At 41.7% G+C, this 15888-nt stretch overlaps 1 protein-coding gene across 1 annotated transcript in view; it reads right to left on the bottom strand.

Annotated features, from left to right (window-relative positions):
* Positions 1–290: 290 nt before the first annotated feature.
* Positions 291–15888, bottom strand: part of LOC138670362 (sodium/hydrogen exchanger 2-like) — a 169014-nt gene continuing 153416 nt past the window's right edge. Inside the window, exons 8-12 of the mRNA XM_069757627.1 lie at positions 15334–15492; positions 13077–13173; positions 7346–7480; positions 3711–3801; positions 291–3304 (exon numbers count right to left, since the gene is read on the bottom strand). Of these exons, the coding sequence (XP_069613728.1) occupies positions 2946–3304; positions 3711–3801; positions 7346–7480; positions 13077–13173; positions 15334–15492 (841 nt within the window). The 3' untranslated portion in view covers positions 291–2945. The remainder of the gene's footprint in view (positions 3305–3710; positions 3802–7345; positions 7481–13076; positions 13174–15333; positions 15493–15888) is intronic.

Genomic DNA, 15888 nt, shown 5'->3' with positions numbered 1-15888 from the left:
TTTTGTGCGAAATGATCAATGTTTTGCTTTTTGCTTCATTCTCTTCTGTGTTTTTTCATTTAAGACAAATTAAATGAAGATAATAATACCAAATAATTTGTGTTTGCAATCATTTTCAGGAAGAAACTGAGTATTATCTGACAGAATTGCAGGGGTGTCAATACTTTTGGCCATGACTGTACATGGCAGCAGATTTGCTAGTACTGTGGTGATAATCTGCTGCTGTCTGATTAAAGAGCGATTTTATCAAAACTGCAGCACGCAGCCCAGTAAGTAACATATCGCTGGAATCAAGGTGTCTCTGTATTATGATGCTCTTAGATTGGCAAAAAATTGGTGGCTAGTTGCCAGTCGGTAGTCATTTAACACTATGCATGCGCAGTGTATATGGTCCTTTTGGTATAAGTGAAGGATACAGAGGTTATCAAGCAGTTTTCTCAGAAACCCTTCATTGTAGGTAGCTCAATCCAACAGTGGATATAAAATCTCGATGGAGCAAGATTTGAGGATTCCCTCTCCAGCAATTACTGACCTGTCTAAGACATGATACTTTTTTAATTGAGGAGAAAGATTGCATTGCATATAATGTATATTGAGTACTTCTGTAATGGAAACTACACCCTTTATTATAGCCCAGAGCTGCTTACTGATAGTTATCAGGACCAGTCATCATCAGCTTATTGAAAAACATAAACCTGACTGCCCGGATAATGCCCTTTAAAGATTTTTTCCCATGATTAAAGATGATGACCTATTGGTGGGATATACCATCATTTCCTAATCAGTAAGCAGTAAATGGCTCCTTTATGGCAAACCTGCACCTCTCTGCCCATGGTTAAAAACTAATTTAAAAAACCAAGGGACATAGAGGCAACAGGATAGGCGCCAGGTACATAGGTCAGACACAGTGGGGAAAATAAGTTTTTGATACACTGCTGATATTGCAAGTTTTCCCACCTACAAAGAATGGAGTGGTCTGTCATTTTTATCTTAAGTACACTTCAAGAGACAAAATCTAAAAATAAAAAAAATAGATAATCACATTGTATGATTTTTAAATAAATTAATTTCATTTTATTGCATGAAATAAGTATTTGATCACCTACCAACCAGCAAGAATTCTGGCTCTCACAAACCTGTTAGTTTACCTTTAAGAAGCTCTCCTACTCTGCAATCATTACCTGTATTAATTGTGCTTGTCTGAACTCGTTACCTGTATAAAAGACATCTGTCTACACACTCAATCACACTCCAACCACTCCACTATGGCCAAGACCAAAGTGCTGTCTAAGAACACCAGGGACAAAATTGTAGACCTGCACAAGGCTGGAATGGGCTACAGGATAATAAACAAGCAGCTTGGTGAAAATGCAATAACTGTTGGCACAATTATTAGAAAATTGAAGAAACACAAGATGACTTTCAATCTTCTTCGGTCTGGGGCTCCATGCAAGATCTCGCCTCATGGGGTAAGGATGATTCTGAGAAAGGTCAAGAATCAGCCCAAAACTACATGGGAGGACCTGGTCAATGACTGGAAGAGCTGAGACCACAGTCTCAAACATTACTGTTAGCAACACACGACACCGTCAAATGATACTAAAATAGAACCTTTTGGTATCATCTCCACTTGTGGTGTTTGCAGGAAGAAGAAGAAGGATGAGTACAACCCCAAGAACATTGTCCTAACTGTGAAGCATGGTGGGGGAAAATCATACTGTACTTTGGGGAAGCTTTTCTGTAAAGGGTACAGGAAGACTGCACTGTATTAAAGGAGAATTTATGTGGTCATGTATCACGAGATTTTGGCCAACGACGTCCTTCCCTCTGTAAGAAGCATTTCAAAATCCTGGAGTGGCCTGCCCTGTCTCCAGACCTGAACCCAATAGAAAATCTTTGACGGGAGCTGAAACTCAATGTTGCCCAGCAATAGCCCCAAAATCTGAAAGATCTAGAGAAGAAAAGTGGGCCACTGCTGCAGTGTGTGCAAACTTGGTCAAGAACTACAGGAAATGTCTGACCTCTGTAATTGCAAACAAAGGTTCTGTACCAAATATTAAGTTCTGTTTTTCTATTGTATCAAATACTTATTTCATGCAATAAAATACAAATCAATTATGTAAAAATCATACAATGTGACTTTATGGATTTATTTTTAAGATTCTGTCTCTCATAGTTGAAGTGTACTGACGATAAAAAATTGCAGACCTCTCCATTCTATGTAGGGGGGAAACTTTCAAAATCGGCAGTGTATCAAATACTTATTTTCCCCACTGTCCATTAACATAGAAGACTCTTTTAATTAAATGATCTCTGATTCACTGCATTCTGGGAGAGTTACAGTAGGTTTCCCTTTAAGTACAGCGCGTAGTGCAAAATGGACACTCTCCAAAATGCAAGCAAAATCTTGAGGTCAGATTCAGCAAAAGATAAGTACGGTAATTCAATATGTCTTCAAATTTGCTCAACTTTTTATGTAGATTAAAATTATATAAAGTATCAATTACATGTTTAATGGAGTTGTGCTTAAGCCATGTGTTGTTTTTGAACACGTAAGAGTAGAAATCCTGTGTGCATCTATGGTCTTTACAACAGACTGTGATACAATTCCCACCTTTCTACCGGCAGATTCAAGGCAGGAATACCAGACAAACAGTGCAATGTGCCTTTTCATCATGGACATATACTTTTCAGCAGACCTCCTGGTATTTTGATCCTTTTCTCTTACATTTACAAATAGGATTGTACAATCGTGTGTAAACACATTATCACACATTTCTGAGTAGAACAATAAGTTAACAGCCTGTAGATGAGACATCCACAGTAAATAGAACGAAAAGAGTTGTAATTTAAATATCATCATGCATCTCAAGTAAATTAATTAGACCATCTAAAACAAAGGGTTAAACTTCATTTTTAGCAATTAAAATCTAAGGCTGGCATCACTATTTTGGTGCTCGAGGGTGAGGTCTATTCTCTCTAGATCTCTGATTTCGACTGTCATGTTCTGATGTTCTTCTAACTCTTGGTGGAGCAATTGGTGCCACGTTTTCTTCATTTGGCCCTTTGTCTTCTCTTAAAGTGCCAAATCTTGGTCTAGGTAGGAGTGGTTCCTGAACTCCTCCTTGTGCTGGAGAGTCGCTGCCTGAGTTCTCGGCTTTACTATTTTGCTTTTCATCTCTCCATTCAAACTTGATGTTGTATGGAGCGCGTTGTCGTCTCTCTTTCCGCAAAATCTCAGCCGCTCTGGGGTAGAAATTTAACTCTTGGCTGGAGTTACCACCATCTGAGTCTCCATCGCCCACTGTGCAGGTGCCAAAAATACCAGATTTACAGATTACAAATTTTCCATAACATACTGTGTAATGTTGCTGTGCTATATGTTTTAACATAGATAAAAAATATTTAGTCTTATTCTTACATTGTACACCATTCACAGAGACAACAGGGGATTTTATTGATGGGGTTTATGCCCCTTCAGCTGTCGGTAGCTTGTTTGGGTAAAGGCAGGCCATAGTCTTGCATTACAATTGGTCCATCAATACTATTAGTTGCAATACCAGACACAAGCTATAGACAGTGTGGCTCTGTCTCTTGCAGAAATCAGCTACGTATGTCTAGTACTGTCTAAACCCTTTGAGTTTTCGGTACAGAAGCACCTACAAATGTTTGACTTTGGATAAGGGAAATCTACATGCTTTGGTTCTTACCTCTAAAGGTAGCTGTATTCTTTTTTGGTGGTCCTTCAGACAGCTTTGTGTGCCCAGGAAGAGACAAATAACGAGCGTGATGTGTAGTGGCCTGTGTAAAAGAAATGTACAATATAACTCACCAAGTCGTGCAGTTGCCAGAAATGTCCTTCTTTACAAATATTATTCACTTCTCACATGCCATTTCTATCCGAAATACATTGAACCCTTCCCAAAACACCACCCATTTGAGAAGTTCCATCATGTATTATGCATACCGGACATATTCTTTGAGAAGTACACTCTTTTAGAAGACCACTTTTTAATATGATTTTAGGTGGTAGTTTAAGAGGTTTTATATGTATGGATAATGTTCAAGCATAACCTATTTGAATGCAATATTTCCTTTCTTCCATCAAATATACCTATATATTGAAATTCTATCCCACAGAAATGAAAGGATCAGTGCTACCAGCACACCCTTATAATCCTGTACTGGAGGATGTAGGAGAATCTGGAGACTCATCCTTGAGAACTCTAAAATATAATTGCAACTATTTTAAGATTAATTTTCCTGTAGCAGGGAAATTAATGATAATCTACAGTGTGCCCAACCCACAGTTAATAATAGAGGTAGCGGTCCATCCTGATTCTCCATCAGAAGTAGTCTTTATAATTACCCAGCCCCAAGAGGTAACTCCATTCTAATGTGCCTTTTGACAAAGGAAGTCTTTACGAAGCTAACAATTTCCTAATTCCTCTTGCTAATCATAATTTCAGAGTCTCCTTGTATCCTGTAGCATATGTCAGGCATCACTGAAATTCTCGTACATCCGAGGAATATCTGACCTACTGTAAACTCTCTGAATCTGTTGGCCCTCACGGAAACCTGGATTCAGGATTCTGACACTGTCTCTCCTGCTGCCATTTCCCATGGTGGCTTACAATTCTCTCATTCCCCGAGACCCACAAAAAGACATGGTGGTGGAGTCAGCATACTTCTCTCCCCACAATGCTCCTTCCAGGTCATCCCCCCAGTTCCATCACTCTTATTCCCTTCTTTTGAGGTCCACACCGTCAGGCTCTTTCATCCCCTCTCCCTCAGAGTAGTGGTCATACCGGCCCCCAGGCCCACCCACTTCCTGGACCATTTCTCTGCCTGGCTGCCGCACTTCATGTCCTCAGAACTACCAACCCTTATCCTGGGAGACTTCAACATCCCCATTAACAGCCCCACTTCCACATCTGCATCCCAGCTTCTATCACTAACCACTTCTCTAGGCCTCTCACAGCTCTCAACCTCTGAAACACACAAAGACGGTAACACCCTGGGCCTGGTCTTCGTCCGGCTCTGCTCAATCTCCTTCCTACATAGCTCGCTGCTTCCCCTCTCTGACCACAACATTCTCTCCTTCACCCTCACAAATCCTCGCTCACCCCAGCACCCTCCTACCTACCAAACATTCAGAAATCTACATGCTATTAATCCTCATACACTCAGACTCCCTACACTCATCATTGTCCGCAATCTCTTCTTTTTCCTGTCCTGATCTGGCTGTACATCACTTCAATGACACTCTTAGAAGCACCCTTGACCAAGTAGCTCCCCTCACCCTCAGTGAAACAACCCTGGCTCACATCGCAAACCCGGTTTCTCCAGCGATGCTCTAGGTGTGCTGAACACTCATAGAGGAAAACACGCACACTTCAAATTTATGTTAAGGACCTATAACTCTGCCCTTCACCTCGCTAAAGAGACCTACTTTACCACCCTGATCTCCTCACTATCCAACAACCCCAAGAAACTTTTTGACACTTCTCACTCCCTCCTCAGGCCAAAAGCACGAGCCCCTATCACAGACATTTGTGCTGATGACCTTGCCTCCCACTTCATACAGAAAATAGACAATATCCATCCGGAAATCCACTCCCAATCACCAAGTTCAGTGACTCCCATCCCCCCTGCATTTCCCCTGGCTCACTCTCCACATTCAATCCCATTAAAGAAGAAGAAGTCTCCAGGCTCCTCTCCTCTTCTCGTCCGACTACATGCACCACCGACCCCCCTTCCTTCACACCTCCTCCAGTCTCTCTCTCCAGTCGTCACAACTCACCTAACTACAATCTTTAATCTCTCCCTCTCCTCTGGCATTTTCCCCTCCTGCTTCAAACACTCTATCATTACTCCATTACTAAAGAAACCCACTCTCGACCCATCCTGCACAAACAACTACAGACCAGTCTCCAATCTCCCCTTCATCTCTAAACTCTTGGAGCACCTGATATACTCCCGCCTTACCCGTTACCTCTCCACTCATTCCCTCCTAGACCCATCACAGTCCGGTTTCCGCCCCTACATTCAACAGAAACTGCACTCATCAAAGTGACCAATGACCTTCTGACAGCAAAACGTAACAGTGACCACTCTCTGCTCATTCTTCTCGACCTTTCTGCAGCTTTCGACACTGTTGACCACCCTCTCCTACTCTCTAGGCTCCAGTCACTAGGCATTAAGGACACTGCTCTCTCCTGGTTCTCCTATCTTTCTGACCGCTCCCTCAGTGTTCTGTTCTCTGGCTCCACTTCATCTCCTCTTCCTCTCACTGTCGGAGTACCTCAGGGCTCAGTCCTTGGCCCCCTTCTCTTCTCCCTCTACACAGCCCCAATTAGACAGACCATCAGCAGATTTGGCTTTCAGTACTATCTTTATGCTGATGACACGCGCTGTCTGGGTGTTATGTTTGACTCCGATCTCTCCTTCACCTCCCATATACAATCTATTGCCCGCTCGTGCCGCTTACACCTTTTCTCAACATGGAAACAACAAAAACCCTCACTGTCACCCTGATCCACTCCCGCCTTGACTACTGTAACGCTCTATTAATTGGCCTCCCCCTCACTCGACTTTCCCCTCTCCAGTCCATCCTTAATGCAGCAGCCAGGGTCGTCCATCTGGCTAATTATTACTTGGACGCGTCCACTCTTCGTCAGTCATTACACTGGCTGCCCATTCATTACAGGATACAATTCAAAGTACTTGTTCTCACCGACAAAGCTCTCCACAGTGCAGCACCCCCATACATCTCCTCCGTTATTTCTGTCTATCTGCCTAACCGACTGCTGCGCTCTGCAAATGACTTTCGACTGACCTCTGCACTAATCCGTACCTCCCACTCCCGACTCCAAGACTTCTCCCGTGCTGCACCATTCCTCTGGAATGCTCTACCCCAAGATATTAGGACCATCCACAATTTGCATAGTTTTAGGCGCTCGCACAAAACACATTTGTTCAGAGCGGCCTATCACGTTCACTAATCAAAATCATTGTATATTTGTGTGTGTGTAGCCCATTCACTGTCTCCATCTATCCCCCACCCCCTGAAGATGGCTGGACCATCATTGTAAGTACATCATTGTAAATGATGTACTTTGTATCTCCCCACCTCATTGTAGATTGTAAGCTCTCACGAGCAGGGTCTCTTATTTCGCTTTAATTATTGTATTGTTAACGTTGTTACTTATGACTATTGTGTTTGAAACTGTTAAACTGTAAAGCACTGTGGAATATGTTGGCGCTATATTTATATATAAAGATTATTATTATTATTATTATTATTATTAAGCTCTACATAATACAAAAACCAAAGTAGTCGTACCGGTCTGTTCCTTGTGATAAGGCTGTTTTGCTTCTTTATGCTCTCTCTCATGCTGTGCCTCCGGCGAATCAGTATTTCTTTGGCTTGTTTTTCATTGGTCCCACTTGCAAGATTGTGTCTGTTATAGGAAAGTGTCTGCAACAATACAAATATAATAAGACTACACGCATTAGTCACTATTACATTGTGTGCCTATGGCAAAACTAAATCAATGCTTTATCTACATCATATACATTTGCTTTACAGTTTCTACTATTGAATTAGTCAGTCTTAGATCCAAAGACTGTACACAATTTTCTTCTAAAGCCCTGCTTAAATTAGTGATATGGCCTCCTTTCATAAGGGAGCCATAATAGATATGTCAGATTTTATAAAGTTACCTAATGAATCCCGATTTGATGACTCTATTGGCATATAATGGACTTTTTCAGGCTCCTGCCAAGGTTCTGGGATTTTTAAAGCTCGATAAGTGCTTCAGATTGTGCTAATGCTGCCATGAAAGATAACTAAAAACACCAGTGTCAACAGAATCTTATTAGATTCTGGATGTTCTTGTATTTCTTGATGAATAATAAAAGTGTTTCAGAGGTGGAAGAAGAGTGGTAAATGTTATAAAACAAAAAAAATAGTTATCTCTTAAGTCCCACTCAACCCTCAGCTTAGTGACTCAGATGGTCCCCAGCAATACTGGGAGTAATGATACTCTATCTAGAATTCATGTGACTGCTGCAGCCAATCACCTCAAATGTGATATTTCCATGTAAAGGATGTGACCATTAAGACCAATAATTGGCTGCAGCGTTCACAGGAATTAAAGAGGTTCAAGTGTGAATATCGCCCTTGATTTCACAACATTTGAATGTGGCTTTTTACAAATTGTTCATATGTTTTACGCTCTTTTTCTGTCCAGTGTGAATGTTTCTGAATCTTGCATAGTAACACCTACTGTGGTCGCTTTCTAATTGCTTACATATTCAACAAGGCAACCTGGTCCTATATCACAGCATACACTTCCAATATATCCAGATGTGCTGGGACACATGTGAAACATATTTCTAAGTGTAATATTTTCAACGTATCTAGCCAGTTAAGCATGGTAAGTGGACAGAGCAGGAGACAGATAAGCTATGCCAGATATTCAAACAAACATGCTCCTCATTCAGTTGTACTACACCATCTAATTTTCATACCTCTCTACATCATACGTATGTTTTAGCTGCTGCTTCCCTTCACCTCTATTGCCCTTTTACATATTCTACATAGTCTATCTACAATAATCCCTTACTGACTTTTCACAATCACTCCAAACCATCCATTACCACCATAAAGCACACTAAACGCTCACACAATTCATTGAACTAATTGCTCTTTCTCATTTTTCTCCATCTAGTCGCTGCCGACATCTCTCCCAAGCCTGGACCTCCTTCCATTATTATACATAACTCTCGTCCTTTTGCATATAGAAACCCTGCTAATCTGATCAACATTCGTTGCTCACCTTCTGCTGTCTCTTTTAATTGAGCCCTTTGTAACTCATGGTCAGCATGCAACAAACTCAGCTACAGCCAAGATTTCTTCTTTTCTAACTCCCTTAACTTTCTGTCTTTTACTGAAACCAGTATCCAGCATTCTGATACCAAGACTGCTGCTGCTCTGTCGTAAGGTGGGCTACAATTCTAACATACCCACAGACCTGAGAATAGACAAGGAAGAGATGTTAGTCTGCTCCTTTGATAACAATGTGTTTTCCAGGTTATCCCCCTGGTTCTCTCACTTATGTTTCCTTCCTTTGAAGTCCACACCGTCAGACTCTTCAAACCCCTCTCCGTGCGACTGGTGGTTGTGTATTACCCTTCAGGCTCCTCTTGTCAGTTTCTCGATCACATTTCCAATCCTGTGATATTCCCACTATCTTCATGGGGGATTTTAACATCCTCATTGATGAGCTGCTCTCCCTGTCTGCCTCTCATCTTCTGTCTCTAACCTCCTCCTTTAGCCTTTCACAGCTTTCTAACTTTTCTACACATGAAGATGGGAATACTCTACACCTAGTCTTCTCCCAGCTCTGCTCACTGCAGGACTTTACTAACTTTCCTCTCCCACTCTCTGGCCACAACAGTCTTTCCTTAGCTGTCAAGAGCTGTCTCCACACATAGGATACTCTCACTTAACGGACATACAGAAATGTAGAGGCCCATCAATAGCCAGTAACTTATGAACAATATACAATCATCTTTAGCTCCCATCTCCTCTCTCTCCTGTTCAGACTCGGCATTGTCACATTATAACAATATATTGCAGAGTGCCCTGGATGAAGCAGCACCTGCTAAACGCAGAACAACCCAGCACGGACGACAGCAGCCCTGGCACACACTGCAAACACGTTTTCTCCAGTGCTGCCAAAGATGTGCAGAGCATCTGTGGAGGAAATCACTTTTAGCAGAAGACTTCATCCACTATACGTTCATGATCAAAACATATAACTCAGCGCTCCATCTGGCTAAACAAGTCTACTTCACCATCCTCATCACATCACTAGCCAACTATCCAAAATGACTTTTTGAAACCTTTCACTCACTCCTAAGCCCAAAAGTATAGGTCCCCATCACCAACCTCAGCACTGATGATCTGGCCACTTATTTCCTACAAAAAAATCAATCATATCCGTCAAGACAATTTTGCACAATCCTATCAGAGCTTGGATCCCCTTCGCGCCCACACCACAAGTTCACTTTCCATCTTTGAGCCTGTCACAGAAGAAGTGACTAGGCTCTTTGCTTCTTTCGCCCTACAACCTGCTCCAGTGACCATATTCCCTCACATCTCCTTCAGTCCCTCTCCCCAGATTCCCACTACCCACCTAAGAAAAATATTTAACTTCTCTATTTCTTTTGGCATCTTTTCCTCTTCATTCAACCATGCCATCATTACCCCTTTACTTAAAAAGCCATCCCTGGGCCAGAACAGTGGTGCTAACCACAGACTGGTCATTAATCTTCCCTTTATCTCCAAACTCCTCTAATGCTTGGTCCACTCCCGTCTCATCCGCTACCTCTTAGATATCTCTCTTCTCAACCCTTTACAAACTGGTTTCCGCTCTTCACACTACTGAAACTGCCCTTACTAAAGTCTCTAATGACATATTAGCAGCAAAATGTAATGGTCACTATTCACTGCTGTTTCTCCTGGATTTCTCTACAGCATTTGACACTGTGTGGATCACCAGATCCTCCTCACCTTGCTCCACTCTATTGGCCTCAAGGATATTGTCCTCTCATGGTTCCCCTCCTATCTAACCACTGCTTCACAGTATCTGTTGCTGGCTCTTATTCCTCTAGTCTTCCCCTTACTACTGAGGTTCCTCAATGGTGAGTCCTAGGCCCTCTTCTCTTCTCATTATATACTGCCCATATTAGTAAAACCATCAGTAGATTAGGTTTCCAGTATCATCTCTATGTTAATGACACCCATTTATACACCTCTTCACCTAACATCACCCCTACTTTAATACAAAATACCAGAGATTGTCTGTCTGCAAACTCTAACATCATTTCCTCCCTCTATCTGAAACTGAATTTCTCCAAAACTGAACTCATTGTGTTTCCTCCCTCTACTAACCTACCTATACCCGACTTAAGCCATAATCCAAACCTTGCACCTCCGTCTCCAAAACTTCTCTCATGCTGTTCAAATCTACTGGAATGCAGTATCCCAAACGATCCGACTGATATCTAGCCCCCATGTTTTTAAGCGTGCTTTAAAAACTCATCTGTTTAGACAAGGCTATCACCTCAACTTACTAACCTAACTCTCCTGTCCCCTCCTAAATGTTAATCATAATCTGCTCCCTCCTAATCATCTGTTTCCACACCCTCCATGCACCCAATAGCACATGGTTACTGCACTCAGAAGGATCCTGGTTGATGTCCAGATCATGCAACTTAATATGGAAACCATATCCATAATAATGATGGCTGTTCCTCACATAACATTACGTTCTACCTATTGTGTCTCCCTATTTCCTTACAGAGTGTAAGCATGCGAGCAGGACCCTCACTCCTCCTCTAAGGGTATGTTCACACGTTCCTGATTTCCATCCTTTTTTTTTCAGGACTGTTTTTTAAAAAACTGCAGCTCTTGGCAGAAAACGCAGGTCCTTTTTTTGGTCCTTTTTTTGTCCTTTTTTGATGCGTTTTTTGATGCGTTTTTTGATCCTTTTTTTGATCCTTTTTTTATGCAGTTTTCTATGCAGAGTCTGTGTGTTTTCTAGGACGTTTTTTAGGGTTAAAATGGCTGAAAATACCCTAACCCTACCCCTAACCCTAACCCTACCCCTAACCCTACCCCTCACCCTACCCCTAACCCTAACCCTACCCCTAACCCTAACCCTACCCCTAACCCTACCCCTAACCCTATTCTAACCTTAGTGGGAAAAAAAAATTCTTAATTTTTTTTTATTGTCCCTACCTATGGGGGTGACAAAGGGGGGGGTGTCATTTACTATTTTTTTTTATTTTGATCACTGAGATAGGTTATATCTCAGTGATCAAAATGCACTTTGGAACGAATCTGCCGGCCGGCAGATTCGGCGGGCGCACTGCGCATGCGCCCGCCATTTTGCAAGATGGCGGCGCCCAGGGAGAAGACGGCCGGACGGACACCGGGACGCCGGGTAAGTATAAGGGGGGGAGATTAGGGCACGGGGGGGCATCGGAGCACTGGGGGGGGCATCGGAGCACGGGGCGGTAGGATTGGAGCACGGGGGGCGGGATCGGAGCACGGGGGGGCAGCCACACTCCGCCCACGCACTTCCGCCCGCTTCCCCGCACTTCCTGCTGCAGCGGTTCTGCACCACAAACCGCAGTAAAACCCGCAGATATTTTTTTCATCTGCGGGTTTGACCTCACAATGGAGGTCAATGGGTGCAGAACCGCTGCGGCTCCGAAAAAAGAAGTGACATGGTACTTCTTTTTTCCCGCAGCTATTCAGCGCGGCTTTTTTTTTTATTTTCCGCATTGTGGGCACAGCAGTTCCTGTTTTCCATAGGGTACAATGTAATGTACCCTGCATGGAAAACAGCTGCGGACCCGCAGCGGGAAAATCGCGGCAATTCCGCATGAAAAAAAGGATCGTGTGAACATGGCCTTACTGTTCAAATGTGTTACATTGTAATGTTTTTATTGTCTGTACATGTCCCCGCTTAATTGTAAAGTGCTGTGGAATATGTTGGTGCTATAGAAATAGCAATTATTATTTATTATTATTAATAGGTTTTCAAAGCCAAGGCAAATATTTAGCATTGTACCATGCCGAAATCTAACAAAGTGGAACATACACACTTTTAGGATTCAGCTTTACTTGTTGGTTCCAGTCAATAAACAATTTACTTGCCAACACGCCTTTCTAAATGTCACGTCAGGTGACGATCGTTTGAACTGGAAATTAGAATCGAAACCTAACAGTATGTATAGTACATCTTTTATGATTCAGCATGTTGAAGTGCTGTACGAAAATTTGCCTTGGCTTTGAAAACCTCTGCGAAGACTGGATTTCAACACTTTTGATACCACAGGAGCAATAGGTAGAAGTTGCAATTGTGGTGAAGGGTTCAACAGGTAATTAATGTATATTTATTTTATAACATTCCTTTCTCTTTGCCCACTTTTGAAAAATCTGAGAAAAAGCCATTTGAACAAGTCAAAACTAAACATAACAAAGTACATTATCTTACACGTTGACGAATTTGGTAGAGGTTCCTTGATAAGACATCTCGCATCTCATTGACTTCAGTTGAGGAAAGAGGTTTCACTTTATTTCTCTCATATGTTCTGGTTTATGAGAAACAATAAGACAGAAGATGATAACATAAAGCAAACAATTCTAAAAATATTCTCTTCACTCTAAATAGTAAAAAAAAAACTTAAGCATTTTGAAAAATAAAACAATTTTGCTAATAGTGAAAAAGAATTAATACCGCGCTTCAGGATAGACTTCCAATCAACTATCCTGCATTTATAAGGATGTATTTCGATTTGCATATCTATGAGTGGCAGCAGGTTGTTTCTTTGTATTTTGCCATCATATTTGTCTATTGGTAGTCCACCCTGATGCACGTATTTATTCTCCTAGCATTTCTATTAGCAGATAGTTTCTTTGCATTATGCCACCACATTTGTTGATTGGAAGCCCATCCTGAAGTGCGTTATCAATTCCTTTTAAGTATTTTTGCTTATTTTTTTGTTAGCCTTGGCACCTGGCTGTGTGATTCCATCTGCTAAGGACAGTATTCACACAAGGGAGCGCTGGTGTTTTTCTCTTTACAAATTTTGCAAATAGTATTTTGTCACTATGTTCAATCTGCTCCTTACTAAGCAGGTTTAGAAGAGGAGACTGATGGAGAAGGGTAACACTTGGCTGCAAGACCCAATTACCAATGTTTTGTTTGAGGTCTGTACTACTGCAATTAAAGGTTTGCTCATACTAGTGTATAACTCAGCCAAATGCTATCCGATGGCTATCCAGGCTGAGAAGGGCTAAAGCCCTGCTCCCTCCGTAAATACATAAGTGTAACCAAATATGATAGTGGGTGTACTACTCCCAAAACATATAGAAAACTAGAGAACATGGAGTACAAAGAACACCAACAGATTGAAAAAGTAAAACAATCATTTTATTGATGCACTTAAAATGTACAAAAACAGCCCGATCAAAGGGCAAAATACAAAGAAGAGGAAGGATAAGGGAACCTACTAGCACAGCAGGCTATCTGGACCAATAGTGCAATATATGTAAGGGCACGTACAGCAAAACCTGAGCCAGGTGAGGGGGGAGGAAAAGTATAATCTAAATGGGTCTAACATCCAGGTTCTGCGCATGAACACCTATAGATGCTACCATCAATATGGGATCCCCAAACTCCCTACACGTACCAATAGGATGCGGTCACTTACCCATAGTCAAAAGTGTCCTAGGTCCTCCTGCTGTGACCCCTTAAGGGATTATACTTTTTCTCCCCCCTCACCTGGCTCAGGTTTTGCTGTACGTGCCCTTACATATATTGCACTATTGGTCCAGATAGCCTGCTGTGCTAGTAGGTTCCCTTATACTTCCTCTTCTTTGTATTTTGCCCTTTGATCGGGCTGTTTTTGTACATTTTAAGTGCATCAATAAAATGATTGTTTTACTTTTTCAATCGTTGGTGTTCTTTGTACTTGATGTTTTAGATAGATAGATCTTGGCTCAATGTTATTCTGTGGAGCAGTGCAGATCTGCGATTATTTTTCTCATTCTGATTCAGCATGAGAAAACAATTGCAGCATGCGGTGAGTGGCTCCGACATTCAGATCACATGCACCTATACAAGTCTATGGGTGCGTGTGAAGCATCATACTGCACTCGGATGTTATGCTCACAGAGACAATGGAGAAGATAGAGTATGTAAATTCTTGGTCTTATCCGCACCTATTATGTGACAAAATGAGATCACACTCAGATGGACACTCGGATCAAACTCTGATCAGTTTGAGCTGAGTGTCATTGGCATAATCGGCCCGATTCTCTCACATGAGAGAATATACGGCAGTGTGAGCGAACCCTAAATCTCATTATTCTGTTCTCCATTTATAAATGTTTGGTTCTAGGTTTTCATCAAGGTCCAATCAATCAGGACCCTGCACCACTGCCTATCAGATGCTCTCAGTGTCAACGTCTGCCATCCGGAAATACTTAATTACAGGGCCGCTTCGTCTTCTGATAGTGACTGCGGCTGGGTAGTGCACATTTGCCTCCTAATCCAATCAAGTCACACACACACTCTGTGTGGCAGATACTAAATCAGATGCAGAGCTGAGAGGGTTTCTACCTGGCTCCCTCCGCAGAGTCACTCACCTACTATGCATACCTGTGGAATTAGCAATACAGTTTTTTTTTCAGCTTAGTGTAGTACACAGTATTTGACACCCTGCACATAATATTTAGGTGGCACTTACCCCAAAGAGGATATAGACGGATCTCTGCTTAGGCCAGTCTCTGCCATCTCAATAGCTTGCTTTATTTCCAGCTTTTTGTATAGAGAAACTATACTCGATTTGGGCTCATGTTCTCTAACCAACAGCTTTCGTAAAAAATGTTGATCAATATATTTAAATCTATTGGGAAAATACAAATATTTAATCAAACTATAGATATGTAAAAAAATAAAAAAAGTGAACTTTCAAGATTAAAGATGTGACAGAAACCTTGGAAGGTTAACAAGCAGCAAGTGCACATTCAACCAACGCCATCAGTCAATTATTGACATGCAATAGAAACTAGAAGTCATTCTTATGTTCAGCTCTGAAATCTTAGTAAATCAGTTACAATGTCACCATAGTGATATTTATACCTACGCTTAGCATAAAATGCAATGCCTCATTCCTTTTGTGTAGAATAATAATAAAAAAACAATATTAAGTATTTTTGGGCCATATTGTAATTTGGTAATATTGGGGCAAGGGGTTATATGGCAGAGTTACTTTTCACATGAGCGATATGACTGGTGGATA

Source organism: Ranitomeya imitator, chromosome 3 (genome assembly GCF_032444005.1).
Source record: "Ranitomeya imitator isolate aRanImi1 chromosome 3, aRanImi1.pri, whole genome shotgun sequence".
Taxonomy (NCBI): domain Eukaryota; kingdom Metazoa; phylum Chordata; class Amphibia; order Anura; family Dendrobatidae; genus Ranitomeya; species Ranitomeya imitator.
The sequence above is the reverse complement of the archived record's forward strand: the minus strand, read 5'-3'. Positions and strand labels throughout refer to the sequence as shown.